We start from the raw sequence: 27761 nt of genomic DNA on the forward strand, positions 1-27761 counted from the left end.
AAGAGGTGAGCTGTGCTAATGTTGTCACCAGGTTGTGCCCATCTCTTCCCCACTCCCAATGTGGCTACGGTGCCTCACTTCCCATTTTGCACTACACTGAGACATTGTCACTCCTAAACTGTTTGTTTACTGACTCCAGTTTAGACAGAGGGGAGAGCTTAATAAAAAAATAAATAAAAGTTCTCTCACAATTAATACCAAAGATATTATAAGGAATTATAGTTTGATTATTTCTGATGACTAATGGAAAACAGCATTTTATTATGCATGCAAATTAGAAAAGCTTTCTGGATGGAAGTTGACTCAAGGATCCTTAATGTAATCATGACATTTGCATGTAATTCTTCAGTAAGGAGACGTGATTTTATGGAAATATATGACCACCTTGTTTGGTTGCTAATTTTTCATATTGTCCATAATCAGCCTACATTTTTCTTTCTTTTATTATCCACTGGCTTGCAACTTTATACCTAAAATGTTAAACTTCCTCACTTTTGTAAACAAACTCCACTCTTGTGTCAACGTTTGAAATTTTGCCTGTAAATCAGAACATGCTGCAACTGAATTGCTGTTATCATCTACCACTTACTTTTATCAAAGTGTATAACTGGATTGATGGGAAAACAGCTACATAAGGCTTGTGTTGGAGCTTTGCTAAGAGCAAGCTTCTCTTCTGTAACAACAAACAGCACTGGAAACAACGGAAATACTAGGAAACGATGCAGCATTCATTCTGACATATTGCAAGATTTTTCCAGAAGGTATCCAGCCATGTAATATGAAGAATAAGGACATTTATTGAAGACACAAGATACAAGAACCATTGTATGCAGGGCAATGACACATCGGTCCCCTTCAAAGTAGGCATGTTGGGACCTCAAACAGTTCCAATTACCATCAGCTGCCCTGTTGTATTTTCCTGTTTCATCAACAGTCTGAAATCTCTTCCCTTTCAAAGGTGATTTTAGTTTTGGGAAAGCCAGAAGTCCCAGGGTGCAAAATCTGGGCTATATTGGGCCTGAGTCACCTGGGTGATATGATGTTTTGCCAAAAAATTATGCACATGATGAAGCTTCCACTCACCAGTTGCCCACAGCTGCAGCCTTTTGAATCATCCATTCAAATAATTTCCACAGAGGAATGTTCGAGCTTAATGCAAAATCTGATGCAGATATGTTGCTCTATTCATTCAGTCATTTTGAATGTGAAGGCCACACAGTAGATGTGCTTGTTCAATGGCATCTACTGCTCCCATTGACTAGTATGGTAAAGGTGTCATTGTTCACACATGCGCATTCCAGTCTACTCCACTTGGCTGCCAGATTACATTGATGTCTCACAAACCGTTCTCGTTATATTAATAATGGCTGGACTTTTCCCAGACAGAACTCATATATATGATTTAAGCATAAAAAGTTCTGTTCCTTAAATATAAGAAACTTAAAAATTTAAACCTAAAAATGAAAAACCTCTTGATTTTTGTCTGGTGGTCCTAGCCACTTTGAAAAATATGTAGATGAACAACTCTTTGGATGACTAACATTTCAGGTATGTGGATGATGGGTGATAACCTAAGGGCTTCACAGAAAAGTTACTTTCAAAGTTGAGTATATAAGTCACTATCAGCTTTCGTAAGTGCCTTATTACTATGCCTCCTTGAAGTTACAAAAGCTAAATGTAATATGGTTTCTTTTGTAGACTTTCAAACAATTTTAGGGGAAAAAATTAAGAAAAATACATGCACATGCGCGCATACACACATACTCACACATGAGTATAATTTCAAATTCCTTAGAATTTTATACCATTAAATTAAGTTTATATTTAATGAGACTCAATGTCTGTTAAAGACAAAAGTACAGTTTAATTTTTTCTCACCAAAATATTACATAAGAATTAATTCTCTTTAAATATATCAATTTTAAATATTCTATACCCCTTAATAAAGAATAACTAATAAAACTGAAGAACTTTTCAACTATTAAGCTAATGTGGTTGAGAATATAAGTTTAAAATAATATGTGAGGTTAATAAGAACAAAAATACATAATAAGGGAAGTAAATAAATATATACAGCCATGGCTGGTGTGGCACAGTGGATTGAGTGCCAACTTGTGAACCAAAGGGTCACTAGTTCAATTCCTAGTCAGGGCACATGCCTGGGTTGCGGGACAAGTCCCTAGTAGGGGGGCATGCAAGAGGCAACTACACATTGATGTTTCTCTTCCTCTCTCTTGCCTTCCCTTCCCATTTCTCTAAAAATAAATAAATAAAATCTTTAAATAAATAAACACAAAGAAGATATGCTGCTTAGGCAAAAAATAAATCTCAGATATAGGGTTTAAGTGTTTATATGCAATTGTAAGAGTAATCTAATTAATGTATGCATTTTCAAGTCAAAATACAGCAAATTTCATAAGAGAATTCTTCTACCAAAACATAAATAATATTCCTCTTTAAAAATTAATAATAAATATAGATTAAAATTTCTCTTTTTTCATAACCAATTTTTATATTAGAATTTGAAAGAATTCTAACATCTTGGATTTTTATTTAAATAAATCAGATTTTGTGATAAAGTTAGTATACTTATTTTATATTTTCTTTAGATTTTAGCCCCATCACTTTGTGGTTAAATCTAGACTCATTAACAAAGATGGCTATTCTCTAATCCTGTCTTCTTCTTTGGGAAATTTACTAAAAGTTTCCTTTCTTTATCTGTAAAATTAAGTATAACAATATTATCTACATCACAAGTTTGGTGTAAAGATTAAACGAGTTACTATTAAAAACACATAGAACAGTTCCTGTCATATGAGTAGTGTTTAAAAAGTAACTCTAATAATTCCCTGTAGGGGACCGGTTTGTCTTGGCCTGGCAAATGTGACTCAGCTCTGTATGGAAAACCTACAGATGCGAAGTAGTGGGCAGGAGCCAGACCTTCAAACCAAGTTTTCCTGGGGGAATCAGGCCTAGAAAATGCATATAGATTGTTATGGCTTGCTCTTGCTAAAACTCCATCACCCTGGTCTGCATCACCCAGGGGTGTGCATGTACACAGAGAGAACTGTGTGAAAAGCCAGCAGCCAGGCAGCCATTGCAAGCCAAGGAAAGAGGACTCAGGAGAAATGGACCCTGCTGGCACCCAGGGTCCATATAGACTGGTCTTGGACTTCTGACCTCCAGAACTAGGAGAAAATTTATTTCTGTAGTTTAAGATATCCAGCCCATACTATTCTGTATGGCAGCTCTAGAAAATATAAAACGGGTCCTTTCTTACTATATTGGAGACACCCCTCTTACCCAGATGAAAAGAGGTCTCAGAAAGAGGTTTCTGGGTTCCTTGTATAGCAGGACTATTTAATCTATGCAATAGCTTTAATCTATGGAATAGCCAGGGGGTTCTATCACCTACAGACATTTTTTCAAGGAGTCTTACTTTGTTGATCCTGGGTTCTATTTGCTATAGTTACTCTTAGCCAGGGATATCACACAAGAAGCATTTTAGGGCCAAGATGGAGACTTAGGTGGAGGAACCACCTCGCCTCTGTGCACAACCAAATCTAAGAACAACTATTTTTAACAGCAGTCACAACCAAGCCACACAGAAAATTGACAATACGGAGTCCAAAGGACAACTAGATACTCAGCTGGACCGGTACGAGGAGCGAGGCCAGCAGCGGAGCAGGTTAGCAAGAAAAAATTCCCGGGGTGGTGCACGGTGCCTGCAGGCAACCGAGGGCGCTGATCACGAGCGAGCTGGCTGCCGGAGCGCACAGGGAAGAAGCTCGGCGGTCGGTCGGTCGCGTGCATTTACGTGCGGAGAAACCAGTGAGAAGGGAAGCCTGCGCGGGGCAGCAGGCTCGCACAATTCCGATCGGATAAACAAGCTCCAGGCGTGTGGAGTGAGTGGATGCGCTGGGCTAGCGGAGAGGACCGCCATTGCTCCCTCTCTGACCACGCCCCCACACACAGTGTCACAAACCAGCGACCTAGGTCTCCCCATCCTGGTAAACAACTAAGGCTTTGCCCCGCTCACTTAACAGCAAGAATAGACCAAAAATGGCTCTAGGACAACTCAGAGCCCCAGAACCGATCGACCTAAGTGATGAAGAAATAGCCAGTCTTTCAGATGCACAGTTCAAAACACTGGTTATCAGGATCCTTACAGAACTGGTTGATTTTAGTCACAAATTAGAGAAACATATGGAAGCTAAACTAATTGAAATGAATGGTGATACAAAGGATACCAATAGTAATGGAAAGAAAATTGGGACTCAAATCAAGGGAGTGGACCAGAAGGAAGAAAAAAATGATCAAACAGAAAGGAATGAAGAAATAAGAATTCAGAAAAATGAGGAGAAGCTTAGGAACCTCCAGGACATCTTTAAACGTTCCAACATCCGAATTATAGGGGTACCAGAAGGGGGAAAGGCACAGCCACCAGTGGAAAACTTATTTGAACAAATAATAAAGGAGAATTTCCCCAAGATGGCAAAGGAAATAGACTTCCAGGAAATCCAGGAAGCTCAGAGAGTCCCAAAGAAGTTGGACTCAAGAAGGAACACACCAAGGCACATCATCATTACATTAGCCAAAATTAAAATGAAGAAGAGAATCCTAGAAGCAGCAAGAGCTAAGGGGACAGTCACCTACAAAGGAGTTCCCATCAGACTGTCAGCTGATTTCTCAAAAGAGACCTTACAGGCAAGAAGGGGCTAGAAAGAGGTATTCCAAGTCATGAAAACCAAAGATCTACAGCCGAGATTGCTCTACCCAGCAAAACTTTCATTTAGAATGGAAGGACAGATAAAGTGCTTCTCAGATAAGACCAAATTCAAGGAGTTTATCATCACCAAGCCCTTATTATATGAAATGTTAAAGGGACTTACCTAAGAAAAAGAAGATAAAAAAGATGAACAGTGAAAGGACAGCAAACTCACAGTTATTAAGAACCACACCTAAAACAAAAGCAAACTAAGAGGACAGCTAGATCAGGAGCAGAACCATAGAAATGAAGATCTCATGGAGGGTTAGCAACAGGGGAGTGGGAGGAGGGGAAGGGGGGACAAGGTACAGAAAATAAGTAGCATAGACAGTAGATAGAAAATAGATAGGGGGGAGGGTAAGAATAGTAGGGAAAATACAGAATCTAAAGAATTTGAGACACGTGTTCATGAACTAAAGGGGGAAATGGTGGGGGAGGGGTATGCAGGGTGGAGGGGAATGGAGGGGGGAATAGAGCAAATGTAATGGCATAATCAATAAAAAAAGTTAAAAAAATAAAAAAAGAAGCATTTTAGGAATAAGCCTCTTCCTCTCAGTAAATATCATTAGTCTAGTTACCTGGAGCTCTGGGTGACAAGGGATTATGACCCACTCCCCTTCCTTCTTTTTGCCCTCAGGGTTGCCCTCTCAGTGAAGGTAGAGAATCCATGGCAGGCCAGATGGCTTAACATCTTCCTCCCCAGGGTTTCAGAGACAGACCCGCTCTTTTGTTTTCAATACACACATTCCTCTTTCCTCACCTTCACCTCTATGAACATATCCATTTCAACTGTGAATTATATCCATCAGTAAACAACCATGACTTTTTTTTTGCCTAAGTTCTATAAATTAAAATAAGTCATGGTAACACTCAATCTGTTCTATTTTATTTCTTTCAGAGTTCAGTGCACTCTATGAGTGGGAAGGTCCAAGATGATTCTGGAGAAATAAAACTTTAAAAGAAGCACATTCAAATATCTTTTGGTTCTCTGTTAAATTGAAAAAAAACTTTTATTAGGAGTTAGAATGGTATCAATGAGCACAAGGGTTTATACGTCACTTCTCTGAGTGAAGGAGAATATGTGTAATGTTTTTTCTTTCCCATTCATTACTTCAATTATTTTATTCATGGGTAAAACCATAGACATTCAAAAATGACTTTGGTTTGCCCTGGCTGGTGTGGTTCATGGATTGAGTACCAGACTGTGAACCAAAGGGTTCCAGGTTTGATTCTCTCTTGTGAGAGGTAACCACACATTGAGTTTTTATCCCTCCTTTCCCCTCTCTCTAAAAACAAACAAAGAAATAAGTAAAATCTTTTAAAAAAGCCAAAGCAAAATGACCTTGGCATAGAAACAGAGAATTAGTAACAAGATCAGAACAGCTCAGTGAGATAACATGTAATAGGTTAGATATATCTCAGCCTCTCTATGATAAAAATACTATGGAGTACTTAAAGGCAGAAGGAGATAGAAACTGCTGATTTAATTCACCAAAAGCGAAGTCATCTTATACTTACTGAAGCTACATTCACAAAATCATCATCTGAGAGGGTTTCCAACATTTCGGAGACAGACGTTCGGATCAGTTTAAGTGTCAATCCACTAACACTTCCGCTCCTACAAAAAGATGGGTCCGTGCATGTTAGTGACCATATACGCAGTCAACATAGGAAAACCAAAGTAAAGGCAGTTTGTGCACTGGCTCTAGATCTTTATATAACATTCAGATAATTTTGTCTTTAAAAAATGAGTAGTAAAAAAAAGTCCTGTTTTTAATAGAGTGGAAATAAGGAAATCTTGTCTTTCATACCAGCATCACAATGTATATATTTCTAAACACAATGATAAAAATTAACAGTCACATGGCAATTTTAAGAAAATATGGATACTTATGGCATGTTCACTTATTCAGGAAACCTATACTGAATAACAGCTTAGTTAGCCAAGTCAGAAGTGAGGGTTTTCAACCTCTTTAGTTAACAGATAAAGTCACTGCTAAGGGAACCCATAGTTTGACTTGATTAAATTGATAATTATAAAGAAGCATAACGATTACCATAATACAGATTTTTTGTGGACAAGATGCCTAGCTTTGTATTCTGAAGTACATATTTTCTGGGGATTAGTCATTTATCTCATGGTTACACATTCTATGATCATCAGTGACGACCTCACTGATTTGTGGGGCTCAATTCAAGACAAGTTACTCTCAATTCCACATCTCTAGCTTCCAACTTTCTCTCTGTTTTACAGTTTGCTGCTTGTTAAACAACTACAGGCTCAATACCTGAAAAGACAAATTACTCCCAAACATATTTTTCTTTCCTACTTATGTTCTTGGTACCAAGAGTCTCAGTCATCCAATTTTCTCCTCCCTCTCGATCTTCCTACTCTTTCAGACAATCTTCCTGATTCATTCCACTTCACAGTGTTCCCAAGACAGTGCCCTCCTCTCCATCTTGTCCTCACTCTGGCTCAGGCCTTCGTGACCTGAAGACCCTGTAGTAGGGTAAAAACCACTACATCCAGCTCTAAGTCACCTCTCTTCCCCATGCTAACAAGTGAACATTCTGGCAACTTAATACATTTCATAGTTCATAGTTACCCACTAAATATCCAACGATCTCCATAGCCATTTATTCAACAGCTTTCATAATCCTCTCTGCCATCTGGCCATCACCTTCTTGAGATAGTTGCTCCTGATGTCCTTACCTAAGCCACTCTGCTTCTGTTAATTCTTCCACCCAAAATTGCATTCTCTTTCCTCTCCCATGCCTCACAGTTAAATTCTAATTTTGGCTTATTAGTGAAGTATTTCTTGATACTTTAAATCAAAGTGCTTTCTCTCTCCTTGTACCCCTTTATCTCTACGGCATATCTGAGGTCGCTTACCTTCTATGTTATTTTAGTTATTTGTAAATATGGTTTAGTTTCACTAATACATCTGATTTATCTCTGAGATCAGGGAACACATCTTAACCATCTTTGAGTCTCTATTATGACACTGTATATGTGATGAGACACTCAATAGTTATGCTGAAATAATTTTTAAAATGACATTTTTTAACCTCATATAAATTTGCAACTTTGAGATATCCTTATGAGTTCTAAATATTTTAACATGGGCAATTATTTCTGGAAATCATCATATACCCAATAGGATTATAATATATTAAACTACCATATAGATTTATACTTAAGGAGAATATCAAGGATTCCAGTATGCTATAGACTTCATATTAATTTAATACAAAATGTGGCTTAAATGCATTTTAACAAATGAAATGAAAATAACTTAATATTTAAAATAACTTAATATTTAAGTTACATTTATCTAATTCATTTATCTTGTCTTCTCAGGCTAGGTTATAAGGTTTTGAAATTATTTACTTTAAGTTAAAAAGGAGAAATTTTCAAATGTTGATGTAAGAATGTGGTATGGATTTAGTTGCCTACAAAACACTGGATTTTATTAGGGAAAATAATCAAAGCATTTTATACATTGTTTTTATTCATTGGTATTTCACTTGAAAGCAAAATCTCTATAGCAGGACATATTCTTTTCTAAGTTTCAGCATTTCACCTTCAACTTCACTGGAGGATTATATGCACATAGGCACACCCACCCACCCCTTAGCTTGAAGCAATGTAACACACAAAATTACCAGTATAAAAAACTACTGGAATTCCTTCTTATACATTAGCATTTCCCTGAGAAAAATCCCAGTATTGACATTTAATACATTTAATCTTTATCTGTTTTGTGGCCCAAATCCTCAAAGTTATTTGAATCTTTTAATCACTAGATGCTAACTAAATTATTCTCATTTGGGGGTTGGGGTGGGTAGTGAGATATTTTAGTTTTGGAAACCCTGTACTTTGAAGTCATTTTAATTAGAAAGCCAAAAATTACAAGCAAATGAATAAATTTTCAAAATCTCATGCCATGCTATCATTTTAAATTCCAACATAGGTTCTCCTCATTTTCAATAAAAGAATTTGTGTTTGTTTTGTTGCTCTCAATATGATTTCTTTGTCTGGACATAAAAGTAATCATGATCACTAGCTGTTCCTTTTCCCTCATACACCATCATTTCTTAGTCTCAGCTAATCACCTTTATCTATGAATTCACCCTGTATTCTCAGCACACAAATAAGTATGTATTATTTAACTACTCACACATCGACCAGAATAAGCATGTCTTTAGGAGATGCAGCTCCTTGGATGTACCTGAAACAAATACCAAATAAATATGTTTTCTCTTTCAAAATACCAAACATTGACATTTGTTAAGCTGATATTTACTGATCTCTGAGGTAAGACATTTCCCAAACAGATCTGCTTCCATTCTCTCTCAGTCAACAATACTCTGCTCTTTCATTTATAGTTTTACAATGTCAATATTTAAAAAGCTATATTTAACATATTAGTAGATACATCAGGGGCTTGATGTTTCAATAGTGTTTTTCAGATGTTTATTTAAGAAGATAAAGAAATGTGTTTTAATACTAAAAGAAAAAGAACTTTAATTCTAGAAGGACATGTTCCAGGAAAAAAATCCTGAACTTCAATTTGTTGACCACATGTTTTAAAGCACATTCTATGGAATAATAATTTTAGCAAATAATAACAAGGCTATGTCATATTTTTAAATACATGTGAACAACACAAAATGCATGTAAATTGTCTAGGAACATGAAAGGGCAACATTAACAGAAGAGAAATAAAAGGAACAATAAAGAAATTAAACAGAATATATAATTTTATTTCCAAGAGTTCCCAGGAGTGGCTCTCAAACCTGACAGTATCTAAGAATCACCTTGAGAGTTTGTTTGATTTGATTCCTAAATTCAACTCAGACCTACAGAATTTAAAAGAGACTATAGGAGAGCCTTACTCAGATAGTTTAGGAATCATAGAGAGATTAACATAATTGCAGGTGAATGATCCCAAAGTTTATGGTGCTGAGCCACAGAATGACTGAGCATAGGGACCTAATTTCCCCAACTGGAAGGGCTGAACCTAGACTCAACTTTCTCCTTTCCCCCAATGCTTCTTTATTCATGACTCTAAATTTAACTTCTCTAAAGGCTACCAGATAATGTGTCAGTTATTTCCCAGACAACATCCAGTACCATTAGTACCTATTCGGGACTCCGCGTTCACGAAACAGAGTTCATAACTTGCACCGAAGTTTGTTTCTTTATTTGCTGAGATATTCCCATGGCACATCTAGCTCAAGTCTAGCACATTAGCAAATGGTCCAGGTGTGCCCACTGGTGGGGAGATGAGAGGACAGAATATTGTCTGCCTCTTCTGTTTGGCACCTAGCTTCTTAGTTTTCCCAAAATAACTGGTTCCTGAACCTGAACCATCTGACACCATCAATCTTTGCCATCATTCAACAACACATTGTTCATAGCCACCACACTTGGAGAAATATTAACAAGCATAATGTGTAGATTACTAACATCTTGCACTATTACACATGGATGGTATTCATATAAATTGCCACTGGAGCATTTAACAAGACATCTTAAAAGTTTTAAATACACTTACCTGAATCAACCATTATGTCTTAGAATTTGTCTGAACCCTGGCAAAAAGTTAAAAAGTAACCTAAATGTCCAATAATAGGGGACTTTTAAATAAGTTACTTCATAGTCATTCTTTTAAAGTGACATTAAGTGTGTCACTTATGAACAGGTACTCAAAGGTATTGATATGAAAAGAGTAGGTTACAAAAGCAGTGTATTTTATATAATGTGAACTCATTCAAAAAAGAAACATCCACACATTAAATACATTTTTTAAAAAACTCAAAATACATCAGTTGTGAAATCATGAGTTATATGTAACTTTTTTTAGTTTTACTTAGGAAAATGAGTTTGGTAGTAAGAAACAAATAATACTTCTTTTTGGAAAAACAAACCTAAGCAATACAACTATGACAAGGAGCAGCTCACACAGCTTGGGGCCAGTTCTCATTGGCACGCTGCCAGAGCGGACCAGATGCCCAGGGAGAGCTGCACCTCAGGCAAACTGGAGGGCTTTCAATAGAAATCCCCACAAGCTAGAAGAGTTTGGAAGATAAAATTGAATAGAAAACTTCAGTGGTACGTTTGAAATGAATTTGATAAATAATTTCAACAATATTCACTATTCACTACAATATTCACTATTCAACAATATTCACAATATTCACTAAGTTCTCATGTAAACTTATCTTCTTCATTTACCTTTACCTTATACATTGATGAAAATCGAAAAATACCCAAGCCTTCTAAATAGTTACATGGTATTCACCCTGCTAATGGAAACATCTCCTCCAACTTTTTAACAATAAAAAAAGTAACCTCCTTTTTTCTATTTTGGCTTTTCATAACAAGCTAAAATCCTTACCATGGTCTTCTGCGCACATCATAAAGGTCAATTTTGTTTGGAGTTCGGCTGTTATCAACCCATGGAGAAGCTTTGAAAGACAGGGGAAGGGCATAAAAGTTACATTAAAAATTAGAGGAATTACATAAAAACATTAGGAATCTCTAAAAATAGCATTTAAAAATATCAAAAACACCTTTGACACATTCTACTTATCCACAACACTGTTAAAACGGGACTCACAATTTTAATGCCACATTTTTTTTCTTTTGCCACTCAAGGAAATTATGCTTTCAATTATTTAATCATATTTTCATTCAAAGTCATATTTACTTGTTCTATAAAAAGACTGTTGTTTTTTTCTGGATTATTATCATACAATTGCATAATTTTTAACCTTATTATTAATACATTTGATAATGGCCAGTCCATTTGAAACTATAATTAAAAGGTTAAAGTATAATTTAAAAAACTCCACAAAAACTGTTTTCCTGCAATTTATTTAAATGATTAGAAGTAATTCAAGTATAGGTTCAAAAATCTTTTGTTCATGCCAGAGCCTTCACCACTTTCAGTAATCAGAAGAACTTCTTTGTCTAACTGCATTGATTTTAAGTGTAATTACTTTATACTTATTCTAATTAAAATTATATTTTAATTAAAACATGTTACAAAGCTTCACACACACACACACACACACACACCCCATTAGACTTAATGGAGAACAATAAATGCTGATGACTTACAAGATAATTTTATGCTGAACAAAGTCCTCTCCTTAACATGTTTAGATTTATGACCCTTGAGAAAATTTCTAATTATAATTCATATGACATGTCTTCCAATCTATTTTGCCCTTTATTGAGAAACTATGGAAGTTATGGAGAACTTTACTGAGAAGCAGCTTTATTAGTCAACTAAGATAATTAGGCCAATTAGGATATGTCAGAAAATACATACTAAAAAGCTTCTCTTTGACTGAGAAATTTCCTTCTTATTAATGACTGTATTATAAAATGATTTATTCATTTTAAATGGCTAATCAATCATGCTCCGGTGAAATACTAAGTTTAAATATAGCATTCTTCCAACTATGCTAGTCCCTGAGATAGTCAATGCAAATAAAATAATAACTTTATTTTGATTCTTTCAATTTGTATTTGCAGAAACTTTGAACCAATGAGACGAATATCACTACTTCTTTTCTTTTTGTGGTAGAACTGGAGTTAAGCAAGTAGCATGCTGGTAGGCATGCCAGGATACTTTTGACTACTGAATAATATCTGACTCCCAAGTTAAGACTTTTAACTTTAAAATTAAAATATTAAATAAATTATATCCTACTTTCAGTGCAGAGTTGTATGTTGTGCTGGTTATAGATTTATTGCCTCTCAGCTCTAACCATTTTTTAACTTGCTCTATAAAAATGGATCTGCGCACGTGAACAATTTCTTTTTACCAACAGCACAATTTTAAGCTCTGTCAGCCACCATAAGTGAAATGTCGCTAACTAAGGAATTCGATAAATTATTTAATGAAATTAGATGAAAGTCACATTTAAATTAGATTTCTGAATTCTTTTCATATCACATTTATCTAGGACTTTTGTTTTCACTATAATTGCCAATTGAAATAGACTGTGTCAGTATTACCATGCTCCATAAAATTTGTATCTATTTTTAAAGATGGAAAAAGAGGTCATAATTTACAGTATAAGCTGGACCATTCCATTTTCTTATAGCACAGTAATTTTAAACCCTTTTTATTTTATGACACACAGAAGCTAATTACTAAAATTTTGTGGCACACCAAAAATATATTTTTTGCCAATCTGACAACACGTAGGTATAAATTTGCTTCATTCACACCGAACAGCTACTGTTGTCTTGGCAGACATCCTTTTTATATTTGACAATCTAAGGAAAAAGCAGTCAGTGCCCTGGACTAAATAGTTAAGTACTGCATATTTTAAAATTTATTGTGGCACATTGGTTGAAAATGGATGATAAAGCATATAATCTTAAATGGTTTATATAAAAACACTAAGAGTCTTCTCTTAGAAATCTTCTGAGATATCTACTATTAGGACATAATTAAATAATGTGACTTCTGTGATATTACTAGTGAATTTGTTAAAAAAATCCCATTGTGGCATTTAACTGGTACATTATTTAGATAAGCTCAGAATTATGAAAGATCAAATAGTAAAAAGGATTAATAACCTTAGTGCAACTCCCTAAAATGATCAGTTTCATAATGATACATAATGAAAGATACATTTTGACAAGAAATCAGAGCTTCTAAAATCCCTGCAAAAAGGGAAATGTTGCTCGGTTTAGATGTCCCTTTTGCTTTCCAATGAAATGTGGGATGATATGAAAAGGAGTGGAATTGACAGCCTACAATGTGGGCAGGTCATTTCTGAATGCCAAAGTTAAGGGTGATGATAAACATTTATAAAAATTTTTTCCTCTGATCAAAAATGAACTGTGGGTGTATCTTTGATGAAATGTATTGAACTACAATTCTATTTCACATAATATTTAAGGTGTACTATGTCAGTTGTTGAACTGTGATTTAAAAAGGTATTTAACTATAAGGTAAGTCCTCTGTAGATGCAAAAGCGGTTTGAGAATTGCAGTCCCTGGCTAGGCAGTCATTTTTAAAAAATAAGACCTGGGAATTGGGTGAGAAGGGTGAAGGGATTAAGCAAAGGGAAAAAAAAGGAGTCATGGACACAGACAACAGTATGGGGACTGCTGTCAAAAGCAGGAGGGTGGGGCATGTAGAAGGTTAAGGGAGAGTAAATGGAACAGAAGGAGACTTGACTTGGGGTGGTGAACACATGATACAATACACAGATGATGTATTATAGAACTGTGTGCCTGAAACCTACACAACTTATGAACAGGCTCACTCCAATAAATTCGATAAAAAGTAAAAACAGAATTTCTCCATGGAATGGGAGGGCAGAATTGTGGTGAATAACTAGCAGCCTATGCATCAGATACAGATGAACAATTAGAAAACGAGTAAGATGTACTATTATAACATCAAATTTTGTGTTTTCATCAATGTCTTCAAGGAAACTACCTTCAGTATGAGAGAGAGAATAACAGACTAAATTCGTAAACCAGTAAATACATAAAAGATGTTGGACTTAGTAATCTCTAGACTAAATCTCAAGACTAAGATTGCTTGCACAAGAGTCTCAGTAGAAAAAAACAAATAATGAGAAGTGAACCAAGTGCTGCTGATGTTGCTTGTGTTACCAAAGAAACCACAGGCCTATTCTTCGGAAATCTTGTAATTGTTGTAAACTGCAAAGCAACTCTGGGCTCTGAACCTGCACTCAAAACAACATTCTACAAAAGCTGTTTATTCCCAAGCACAACCTTCAGATGTGTTGGAAAGGGTTACAGAGCTAACGTGATCGGGCGTAGTCTGATGGGCTAAGAAACTTCATGCAAAGAATAGAGGGTATTGCTTGCCTGCTGGATTGTAGTAAGTACCATGGACCCGTGACTGCTCTGTAATTCCTACTCTCTTTTTACAAATGGCAGTTTTTATACCAATAAAATCCAGACCCTATCATCCAGAAGACACCAGTATTATATACCGGTTATCTGGGCAGTGATGAGAATCATACAGAGAAACTAATATTCTCCTGTATTTTAAGTAGCCATATTAAGAAAAATTATATCCAAATGCATAGCAATGTGTGTGACCCAGACATACTAGATATTGAACTGAATGTACTAACTTAATGGGGCTTGGAATTATCTCCCGTGGGAGGAAGGTGAGTGTGTTCATGTGTGGAAGTTCATGCAGACTGCGCTGCCAGAGGAACATGCACAGCACTTCAGTGTACACTTCTTCCTCCTCCTCCCAGGAACAGCACTCCTCAAGTTTTCACTGACTAACAGAAACTATACTTCTCAGTCTCTTGCCATGCGAGATATTATGATGAAACTCTAGGCAATAATATTTGATCATTATAGCATTATATATAATTTTTTGGTCATGCTGTTTGCCTTCTACTAATTTGTTCCTTTTTCATTTGTTCTCAACTGTGGATGTGGTGGTCTTGACCCAGTTTTAATCGTATAGATGAGGACAACCCAAGGGATGGCAAGTATTGGTGTGGCCAAAAGGTCCATTTAGTTTTTTTTCTGTAAAATAAAAGACATATTCTTCATTTTTACCAATAACATTATTGATTTGGGTAATCTGAGTATGTTAGCTATCTCCCATGTGGTATTACATTGATTGTTATAGAACCTCAGTCGCTGGAAACCTCATAGGCCAGACTTACCCTAACCAACTGATTTAGCTACTACAAGGTTATCATATATATATTGAATATATATATATTCTCTGTTAGTCATTTTTTAAGTAACTGAATCAATATCTTGATATAGGTCAGAACTTTTCCCAGTTATACAAACCTGGATCAAGTTCTAAAGTTTGGAGAATGGACAGAAGGTGGACTTTTCATAAGAGTGTTTGAAATCAGCCTCTTTATTTTTCTACATTTTAATACCTTTTTAGGAGAAAATTATTTTGGACCTGGGAAACTACTTATTGCAATAAAATATTTATATTTCCAGGTAAGTTGTTATATCTGGCACTATTTATGTACTCAATACTGAATTCTGGGATAGACATAGGTTTCTGAAAAGTAACTGATCCGCAAACAATGACAGATTAAGTTTTAAAATGTTGAATGATGACAGATTTATGCCACAGAACTGCAGAAGAGATTCATACACAGAAGAAAAGACGAGAAGGTAGTCATTCCAATTGGGTAAATGTTAATACAAATAGCCTATTCTTTTTGTCTCGTCTTTTAAATTGTCTTCTCTGGTTGGAAACAGCCTACTGTAGAACCTGGATGAGTTTTGCAGCTGGCGTTCCTAGACTTTTCATTAGATGTATGAATTTGGATACATTACTTATGCTTTTCAGGAAAAAGGGGGTAAGAGAGTTTTTGCTGCTGCGGGGAAGAGCTGAGATTCAATAATTTATGCACATAAGCCCTTGGAACTAGAGTTGGCATATAATAAACACTCCATATGTGAATATTTAAAAAACAGAATCATGGAGTTTCTAAAACTATTTATTACAGATTACACATTTTAAAAATAATATATTATTATAAGTTATGCTTAGATGTTAACCATTCAGAAGTATATTCCTGTGACTAGGGCTTGGGACATCACACTGTCTGCCCATCCTACTCAATCCCCAGGCAATGCCTCTTCCTGGGATCTAAAAACTGCCCTTATGTGGTTACTCAGAAAGTCAAGTCCATGCATAGGTATGAGAGTGGGACAGCAAAGCTATCCATTCAGACATCTAGATCAGGGGTGTCAAACTCATTTTCACCAGGGGCCACATCAGCTTCACAGTTGCCTTCAAAGGGCCAAAATAATTTTAGGACTATATAAATGAAACTACTCCTTAACTGTTAAGGATTTGAAATTACATTAAACCCTTTGAAGGCAATCGCGAGTCTGATGGGGCCCCTGGTGAAAATGAGTTTGACATGCCCGGTCTAGATAATTATAATTCTATGTTTCCTGTACAGGCCACCTGCTTTCCCTCCCCTTACTTATTTTGTTTTATTTGGAGACTGAGTTCTACTCTGATACTCATTTACAGCTCTAGTACTTATGACCTTTACCCAGTTATCCAGTTTAATTTAACAAATACCTTTTATGCACTATACACAAGGCACTGTATTAGGTGATACTGGGCATACTTACATACAAGTAGCCTGCGGTTGCCTACATTGTAATGCTTTTTAAAGAAGAGAATATGCAAAACAAATTATGAAAGAAGATAAAATTTGATTGATGTCGTTACAGATAAATCAAAGTTCTCTGAGAGAACCACATAAAGAAAGGCTGCTTTTGTGAAAACTTTCACGTGGAAAGTAGTGTTTGTATTCTATTTTGAGTGATGTATAAGAATCGTATGACCAGAGATGGGACTCTAGGAACAATTTGTACATTGATATAAAAAGAAAAGTCGGGTTTTAGAAAAGAAACTGGAATTAAAACTGCAGAAGTAAAGGGGGAAGAGAAATGTAGGAGTACAGTGTGAGGACTGGACTGTGCAGTACAGGTAAAACTGGAGGTATGAGTTGGGTCAGTGTTGAGGACCTGAACACTATAGTGAGAGAGAGCCAGACATCGTTAAGAGACTGATGTCAGCCCTGGCTGGCGTAGCTCAGTGGATTGAGCATGGGCTGAGAACCAAAGGGTTGCTGGTTCAATTCCCAGGGCACACACAGGTTGCAGGCCAGGTCTCCAGTGGAGGCCACATAAGAGGACACCACACATTGATGTTTCTTTAACTACCTTTCTCCTTCCCTTCCCCTCTTTCTAAAAATGAATAAAATCTTTTAAAAAAGGGGAGACTGATATCAGATTATACAGTTTTACTAGAGAAATGAAAATCTAAGTTGCACTACAAATCACTTTTTTATTAAATTTCTTCAATTGCTCTTGGTATTGCACTTTAATGTGTTTATAATTTTTTCTGTCTTACCCACTTGTGAGCTCCTGAAAATCAAAATTCTCTCATGGGCATTAGAATTCTTAGGAGACATCAGTTACTGCAGAAACAGAAGTTCTGCCTTGCTCTTTCCTCCTGTGAGGTCAGACGTGACTATACTGACTTAATTAATCACATGAGTTTTGAATTTTAATTTTGTTTCTGAGCACTGAACTCAGTGTTCAGATGATATCATGTTATTGGCTTGAGAGTACCATCGTTATCTCAACTGTAATATATCCAGAATAATTCTTTCACTGACAGATAAACAAGTGGCAGAAACTCATATACAGATACACAATATTATGGCCAAGAATAAATCACCATAGTTTTTAAAATAAAATAACATTACAAAGTGATCTGCTGCTCATTCTTCAGAGGCCAGATAATCCATGTAAAACATTTTAATTTCACAGAAAGGGTCATTTGTCTGTCAGCAGGAGTGGCAGAGAATAGTGACAAGTTGTGTGGTTAAGTGGAATATCAAGTAAATAGAATACAAAGACTTAACCATTTAGGTGGTTAATATGCAGTTATTATCTGTGCAGAAATAAGCTTAAACACACCACATTTTATGAAATAAAAGACCCTGGTAAATAATTTCATATGTGTGTTACACAGAGAAAAATGTAAATTCTGAGAGAGAAAAAGATTCCTATTTCTACAAGCAAATAAATCCATTAAGTGATTCATGATATATTCATAAAAACAAAAACAAATTTTGATTCTACAAGAATGAGTTTCTAGTTTTTGTAAGTCTGTAAATCTTTTTAGATAATGTGATAATAATATATATGTTAAAAATTTGATATTTAGCATACCTTAGACAAATACTTAAAATGTTTTCTGAATTTTTGACAAAAATATTTTGAATTTGTAATAAAATATACTGAACATAAAAAGAATTACATTAGCAAAGATGAGTCTAATAACAAAAATGGACAACATAAACTATAGCAACTTAGCAAAATATAAAAGAAAAAGAAATGGAAAGAGAGATATCTTTTAGAAGTTAAAAAGAGCTAAAGCTTTTAAACAATACTTATTCATATATTTTATACATAGTGTTATCCATCACCAAATTTCAAGCTGTTCCATTTTAATATTAGCATCCTATTTAACTATTCTCTGCCATCAGTAAATCATTTACTCAATTTGTGCTGGCTGGTTTTGTTCAGTTGACTGAATGCCAGCCTGCAAACCAAAGTGTGACCGACCAGTTTGATTCCCACTCAGGGCACATGCCTGGGTTACGGGTCAGATTCCCAGCAGAGGGTGTGCCAGAGGCAACCACACACTGGTGTTCCTCTCCCTCTTTTTCTCCCTCCCTTCTCTCTAAAAATAAAATAAATAAATAAAATCTTAAAAAAAAACATTTACTCAATTTAAGCTTAACTGGATGCATAGCTGATTGAAAAGTGAACAACTATTACAACCCTTACATGTGTAAAATAAGAGACTCAGGTAAGAGAGGAGGTTATTTTTAAAAAGCAATAAAAATAAGGCTACAGAATCACCTCCATAAATTTGTAGAATTTGAGGACTTCAAAATAATATACTGCCTTTTATTGTATAAGCTAAAATTTGTAGTTAATTTATAGCCAACATGTCACACATTTTTTTCATTTACTTTTTATATTTTACTTCATTTATCTTTTTTACTGAGATATAATTCAGATATAAGATCATATACCTTTAAGGCACACAATATATTATAAAGATACACTTATGTGAGGGCTAAATGAAATAAGCCAGATGGAGAAAGACAAACACTGAATGATCTCAGCCGCATGTGGAATGTAGAACAGCCTACTTCACAGAAACAGAGAGTATAAGGGTGGCTGCCTGGGGCTGGAGAGTGGGGAGATGTCAAAGGTTACAAACTTCATATTTGATGAGTTCAGTTTTGAGGATCTAATGTACACCATGGGATTATAATTCTCACCACAGAAAATAAAACAACTAATTATGCGAGGTTATGAAGTTTTTAGCTAACACTACAGTTGTAATCATTTCATAATATATCATTGTCAAGTCATTTTTGTGAAATGTCTAATATCCTCATTTTTTATATGCATGGATTCTTCTTGTTTGTTTCGTACTTGGTCCCTTGTTCAGGTTTTTAAAGTTCCACGTCTGACCATTACAACAGTATACTTTTGGGTCGAGGCTTTCTAAGTGTTTATCCTTCCAGTCAGAGGAATCACTAATTTAACAATAACAACAGTATTTCACTGCCCAAAATGTTTGTGGTATTTTTCCGACAGACTATTCTGACATTCCAGACCACACAATATGCCCTTCATAAACCTTTCCCTGTAACACACTATTGGATTCACAAGGCTCACTAGGCTCCAACGGTATTTGTTCATTTCCCTGTTTTCTTTTCTTTTTACTTTGTGCCTTTCTTCCCCCTAAAACAGTTTTGCCTTTTCTTCTTCATTGACTTAATTTAATACATAATTAATAAACCTTACCCACAACTCCAGTCTATAATCAACTTATCTTCTTCAAAACTCCTACAGCAAATCTGTTGCTACAGTATGTCTAGTTCGTTTGGCATTTAATGATTTAATTACATGTATTATAATCTATTTAAATGCAAAAAAGCATAAATTTGACTGCCTGAATAGATCGAAATTTCTTACAGAGCAGAAACCACTTATTGTAAAACATAGATTAGCACCAAGTAACCACAACAGACACGTTTTGTTTTCCCCTCAGTATCTCCTCTCCTTACTTAAGATAGCTCCTGCTTTTTCACTCTGTACATGGTCACCTTCAAGGTAACTGTGACCCTGAAACCACTGAACTCTGGCCAGTGTCACATGAGAGGAAAGGCTCTGGGTGACTTCTAGGTAATGCCCTGAAAAAGCAAGGGGACACAGTTCTTTGTTGCTTAAGAAAGTTCACAAGTAAAAGTGATGGACCCTGAGACAGATGACAGGGAATGACAGGGAAATACAACAGGAGTGTGGGCCCCTCATTTGTAAAGCTTCCCCATCAACAGACCTGATCTATATAACCGCTATTCTTTGACTTGAGTGAAGAACCAGTTTCTGTGGTGTTAAAATCAACAATTGTTTTGGATTTTTCTCTAATTGGTAGCTAATACTAGTCCTAACTGACACCATAGACTTTAATAATTATTAGGAAAAAAAGTAATCATCTTAATTTAAAGTATGTTTATATATATAGTAATCAACAAATCGAATTAAATAGTTATAGTTAAACTTTGCATCCATTCATAAATATTGAAGTAAAAAATAAGAATCAGGTGCTTTTTAAAAGATACTTGCTCACTGAAAGCAGTACTTCTCTACAAACCAAAACAGTGAAGCTCCTTTGCCATTCCATTGTCTTCAGATTGGCTAGAGGTTTATTAAATACCCACTTCACAAATAACCAAAAGTGAATTCTTTGTACTGCCTTTCATCTGCTATTAGGTATTTAAAATATATTTGAGCTATTTTTCAAAAAGTGTTTAACAACTCAAAAACAACTGACAAAGAAGAGATAAAGAAAGAAGGAAGGGGTTGAGGCGGAGAAGAGGGAAGAAAAGAAGAAATAAGAGGGGAAGTGTGAAATGGGGTCAGAGTGTACAAAGTTTCCCTGTGTAAGGGGAGTAAGTCCTGAGACCTGTGTAGCATAGTGTCTGTAGTTGACAGGACTGTATCGTATACTTAAAAATCTGCTGGGAGGGTAAATCTAATGTTTAGTGTTCTTCTCGCAAAAAATATAATAATAAGCCAAAGTGGGGGGAGAAAACCTTTGGGGATGATGGATAGGTTTATGGCATTGACTGTGGTGATGGTATGACAGTTGTATAAACTGTATACATTATGTATAGATTGTTGTAAGTCGAAAATAATAAAAATAAAAAATAACAAGTTTCACTAAAATTGAAATTACATTGAGTGTATTCAGAGCAGTCAAGAAAGCAATTTTGAACAACCTCTCCTCATAGCTAAATGAGTTCAGCTGATGAGTCATTCCGTGAATCAGTCTGTCTGCCGAACCACTGCTCAAACACTAGGTGTTTCAGGAGAACACAGGGTCGCTTCCACAGCTAATGTTCTGAGGGGACCTCACAAAATCAGACAAATTAAACACTTAAACATCTTTTCCAAAGTAAAGTGGACAAATGGCAACAGATTGGAAAATATGTAAATAAGGTTTAAAAAATCGAAACCTCAATTAGCATTTAAAATGAAAGAAGTGAAGATGATTATATAGTGAGTTTGAAAGTTAAATGCTTTTTGTTAAAAGAAGTATCTTTGATAAGTACTTATAACACCACAACCTATCTTTACTTCCATCTCTGTGACCCCAATGTTCTCTCCCTTCTTTTGCAATATCCCCTTTATTCCCCTTCCTGTTTCTCTCCAATCCTTGTCTCTTTCTCAGCTTCATCAATTTTCATCCAGTACTGAGCTCATAGTGTCTCATGAGTAATTCTCTCTCATCCCTTCCTCCTTTCACTCAGCTGCTCATATATGGAAATTTGTAATGAGGCAATATATTATAAAAGACTTAAAAGCTATATAATGCTATAAGTTACTGATATAGGTATATTTACCTTTTTATGTATTAGATGGGTTATCAGGTATTTAATTCCTATACTCAAAAATTATACTTATAAATGTTTAATAAGATCTGGTATAACATTAAGATTTACTATACACGTTTATTATGTGTATGAATAATGTTGCTTTTTCCCCTTTTGTTATCTTATATACAATTCTAAAATTTTCAATATCCTGATGTATGATATTTAACGTATTAATAACATAACTGAAGAATAGTTTAGAAGGGTTCCATTATACTAAATAATATTCTATAAATAGAGAATTCCACTAGTATGATAACAACCTATGTAATATTTTTCCCTCAACTATTACCATTAATATTTTATTAACTCATGATTTTTTCAACATCGAAATACAAAGTAGGCATTTATTTCCTAGCTTGTTGGATTTTTGCAAAAAAAAATAACTGTCCCTGATCTTACCATTTGGCATTTATATGCATGAGATTATATGTCTTTACCTAATTAATGTCTTTACTTGACTAAGCTGACATACTTTTATTTATTTCTATTGCCATAAAAAGTTAGATATTACCTAATTTCTATTTTACCCCATTTTCACTGTTGTGAATTTTTTATTGTGACTAAATTCTATTGTTAAACATGTTTAGTAAAACTCAAATCTCAGGGAAAATTCTCCTTTATATTGTTTAAAGTCTAATTACTTAATGTACCACACTCTCAGGACACGTCTTTGGGAAAGAAAATGCATTCGTGTTTGTCAGCTGTTCTTAAAAGTGGAGAAACAGACTTTTCATTAAAAATTCTTTCAACTGTTTCCCAGGATTCACTAGTGATTAACTTTTCATTTTTGCTCTAGATTTATTTCTCCTTGCCCTTCTTTATAAGAAAATGTAAAGTATATTACAAAAGGGTTTATTCATTTCAGTGTATAAAACATATTCATCTTCATTGAATATACATATATCATTGCTAAGATGCCCTTCAAGTGAATTCAACCTGACAAATAAAGAAGCTTTGTTTTCATTAAAATTTCATTCTATTTCCTATCATATGCATTTTAACAAGTGCACATTTGTTAATTAAAGAAAAGGATCAATGCATTTTTTATATTGAAGCACAGACTTAAAATCTGGAAAGAAATATTTCAATTAGTTTCTAAAAATTATATTCAGTTTGAGCAGTTGGGTCTTTGTTCAGAGTTGTTTTAGGCTTCAGGAAAACCTCCTGATCCAGGTCCACAGATACCTGCTCCTGCTCTCACAGCAACCTGTCCTGATTCCAGGTGCTAAATAAATACTCTTGCTGCTTCTCAGTGTCTTGGTTTGAAGTAATTTTGGTACATACTGAGCATTGTAAGGAGAAAGTCTTTCCTTTTAAAAGTGATACTTTAAATGTTTTTAAGTTTTCCTTTAAAAACATGGGAACTATTGTTTTATTGTTGTTGTTGATTGGTTTTTTTTTAGTGTAGGAGAAGGTAATATGAAGTCTCGCACTTGCGATTTTATCTGGTACCTATTAAATCAGGAAGCACTTACCCGGATAATATCGGGCTAGGCCCGTGGCACTGCCAAACACCTGCCACAACAATGAAGGATCCTCATCTCGATTTTTTTTGAAAACTTCATCTAAGGCACTTGTCCAGTTGAGTTCATTTAATACAATTGTTGCTGGAAAAAAAAAGAAAGGGAAGTATGTAATATAAATTTATAATTAATAATTGAATCGGTCTCCAATGATTTGCAAAATAATGTTATACACTTTTATTGCTTTACCTATAAAAGTACTCTAATCCGGTAGCTATCAAAATGTTTAGACATGGAATTATTTCTTCAAAGAGATTTTTATAGGGCAGGGGCTTTTTGACATTTTGTACTGGGAAATTCTTTGTTGTGGGAGCTTCCTCTGCTTTGCAGAATGCTTAGCAGCAACTCTATCCTCTCCCCACTAGATGCCAGTACCATCCCCCTTGTCGTGACAAGCGAAGCTGCCTCCAGCCAGCGGCAGATAACCCCTGGAGGGAAAAACTGCTCCCTGTTGAGAATGGCTATGATACATAAAAGAACAACAGCAGAGCTCTCCAGGTTGAAAAGGAGGAGGAGACCTCCCTCCCTTCAGACAGTTCTGAAGAAACCTACAGGACACCCTCAACTACTGATGATTCTCTGTGATATACTAACATAATCTGGTCTGCTCCCTAAGTTAAAAAAAAGGATGTTTGTCATTGATCATAGTTTAAAAATTGTGTTTATACAACAACAAAAATGTACACATTTTGGCAAAAAAATTCATAAAGAGGTTTGACAGTATCAGTGTTAGAAATACAAAGTAGCTCATACTTTATTACTACCTATGAACAGTAGTTTTCTTTTTTTCTAATTAGCTCAATTAATAATTAGAATATGGTGCTAATAAGGATCAGGTCATTGAGTTTGATACTTACTTGCAATTGCTGACTTGGACAAGCATTACAAGCATATGTCATTCATTACAATAAAAGAGAAGCATTACTAATGTGGGATAAAACAAGGGTTACAGTGGTATATAATTTTTAAATGCAGGCCTCTGTAATCACAGCATCCTATGTCTAACATACTAAATATTTTGCTGGCTTAGAATATTATTTTCTCTTTACACAAAAAGATGGCAGGAAATCTCCTATATTTTTTATTTTTGTAAAGTATGTACCATGCCCCCAGCAGATTAGCACATAGGGCCTCTCTCTCCATACTTGAGAATTTATGACCAAGCCTGAACAGTGGGAATTAGCTTGGGATAAGGACTGGAGATACTATTAAACTTCTATTCTTTTTGGTGACCATAGCCAATATATAGGAAGCAAACGCAATCATGTTTAAACCATGCACAAGATTTTTTTAAAGGTAAAAGAAAATAAGAACTTCTATAAGAAAGATGTAGAGCATATTAAAGTTTATCACTTACAAAAAAATGAAAACAGGGTATTGTAAAAGTGTTCTAGGCCCAGCATCCTAATGCATTTCTCATTATTGAAAACTAACAAGATTTCCATCTTTATAGATGTGATTACTTCCAGAAATATCAGTGTGTGTGTGAATATTCATGAGCTGGGTCAGATTCATAGTGCATCTGAGATACCAGTGAATTAATAGCAAAAGCATGATTCAATGAACACTAAGTGATCAGTGATATGAACATTTATATTCACACAGATAGCTTGAACTGATACTCACTATTCATGAATATTTATAGTAGTATACAAAACATAACAGAAAAAAGGGGGACGTTGTACTTTTCTTTAAACATTCATAAATTTAACAGTGATATTCCACTGAATTATGTTTATTTATGATCCAGATAATTTTCATTAATCTCCAATCTATTCTATCTCTTCAATTTCCTCGACTATTTCATTCAAATTTCACAATACTGATATCTAATTATTTTTAATGTTGCTTCATTTGTTTTCAAGGCTGTTATTTTTTCTTGAGTTTTATTTGATAATTTAATGACTGCCAAAGATTAGGCTCTGATACACTGTGAATTATGCTTTCATGTACTTGGAGAAAAAGCCAAGCTCTGAAATATTCTCACTGTACTGGTGATATGTTTTAACATTTGCAGTTTATACATTTGAAAATTATCTTTTTCAGATATGACATTATTGAAGTAGATTTCAAAAGGTTTCTCTCAAAATTTGATCACCTAAAAATGAGCAAAGTACACAAAATATTTTCAGGATAGGCCTCTGAATTGATTTTAAATTTTATTCAAAATGAAAAGATGGTATTGTATGCATATCTAAGGTTTACCAAATTGGTGATAGCGTGTAGCAAGGAGTGAGGATACAGATACTTTCATCTGTTACTGGATATTTATAAAGGCTTTCCAGTGTGATCTTTATTCTGATCTACTGTGATCTGTTAATATGATCTGATCTTTATTGTGATCTCTTAATCACAATAGTCACATTCTTTATTTGAATGTCCGGAGCAAGACACGGAAATTTGGAGTTGGCCATGGGAGTGCACAACTAGTGCAGTCACTTTAAAGAATGTGGCTGGAGCTGTCTTTCAAACTGAACACGGCCTTTAACTACTTCTGATTATTCATATGGATCTCCAGACCTCAACCAGAGAATTTTAGAGCAAGAGTCCTTCATTCATTCATACCATTCACATTGCTTAAAACACCAAAACCACAGAGTAAAATATATTGCTGCACTAGGAAAATTTTTTCTCAAGCTACATTGAAAGCAACTATCAATATAAAAGAAAATATGTAAAGTGTCAAAGTAAAAAAAGAAAAACAAGAATAAACATATTTTAGATCCTTCTTGGTTATTTGGCTATATTTTTTCTGACCCACATTATGAATTACATTTGACTAATAAACATATATTATTTTTGTATCCTGAAATGAGCAGATTTTTGTATTCTTAACCTATAAAATGACATACTAGCTTAATTCAGAATTACAAGGGTGCCTGACATTTCTCCATTTCTACATTATTAGCATAACTCAGAACAAATAATACTGAAATAACTGGGTAACCTATGTTAGGCCTGGAATTAGATAAAAGTAGCCAAGAGGAACCCGAGGCAGGCTCCAGACTGACTCAGCAAGGAAGATAGAAAGTACAGAAAGTACAAAGAGTGCTGAACAAGATAAACCGCCTGTGCATGACCTTGTCTTTGCAGAAAACTATCCATTGTTGCAAGCAGAGAACATAGCCATGTGTGTGTGTTCTCTGGAGATAGCCAATTGCTAACAGCTACGTCTGCTTCTGTATTTGCTTGCTTGCTCACCCCAGTAAAAACCCTAGGCTGTAAGTGCCAGGCGCAACTCTCATCTGCAGCCATTTTGGCACCGTGTCTCCGGACACCTCGAGAGTTCGCCCCTGCACAGGTAAAACTTTGGCCAATAAAGTTCCATCTTAAACTCCTGAAAGTTTCCGACCATTAGTTGCTCGCATTGGTGGATGCCACACCTACAGATGATGAAATAGCAAAGCTAATTCAGAATATTGGCCATGCTAAAATATATTTATGTCATTTCTGCAATCTACTTTCTTTCCTTGCTACTTTCATTATATGTATGTATACAATCTCTCCCTCTTCCTCTCCCAAATCAATAAATAAAATAATAAAATCGTAAGTACATTTTACTTAGGGAGATGATTTTAATCAACTATTCTGGCTACAACTGGGTAAAAAGCCAGGTGCATCTGAAAGTTATTAGTTATTCCCGGGAGATCTTTTTGCTTTATGGTACCGTGTATGTGGTTATGCTGCTGCCTCTCTCTGGCCTCAGTATTTGTAGACTCTCGGATTTTCCTTCCAGCATAGTACTTAAAATTAAAGGCATAAAATAGGATCCTATCATGATGAAAAAAATAAAAGAAAACCAAATTACTTAAAAAATGATTGTCAGCCAATATTACTCCTGACATGAAACTGTATTATTCATTCCTATAACGACTTGAAACTCAAAAGATTATTGTGACACTCTGACTCTATCA

General features: G+C 35.1%; 1 protein-coding gene across 5 annotated transcripts in view; it reads right to left on the bottom strand.

Annotated features, from left to right (window-relative positions):
- Positions 1 to 27761, bottom strand: part of CACNA2D1 (calcium voltage-gated channel auxiliary subunit alpha2delta 1) — a 461217-nt gene that overhangs the window by 110152 nt on the left and 323304 nt on the right. For all 5 annotated transcript variants that reach the window (XM_037139542.2, XM_037139540.2, XM_037139541.2 and 2 more), the window contains exons 7-10: positions 23800 to 23931; positions 11173 to 11242; positions 8950 to 9000; positions 6287 to 6386 (exon numbers count right to left, since the gene is read on the bottom strand). In XM_037139542.2, the coding sequence (XP_036995437.2) occupies positions 6287 to 6386; positions 8950 to 9000; positions 11173 to 11242; positions 23800 to 23931 (353 nt within the window). The remainder of the gene's footprint in view (positions 1 to 6286; positions 6387 to 8949; positions 9001 to 11172; positions 11243 to 23799; positions 23932 to 27761) is intronic.

Source organism: Artibeus jamaicensis, unplaced genomic scaffold (genome assembly GCF_021234435.1).
Source record: "Artibeus jamaicensis isolate MK-2021 breed Jamaican fruit bat unplaced genomic scaffold, CSHL_Jam_final contig_787, whole genome shotgun sequence".
In the NCBI taxonomy this organism is placed as follows: Eukaryota; Metazoa; Chordata; class Mammalia; order Chiroptera; family Phyllostomidae; genus Artibeus; species Artibeus jamaicensis.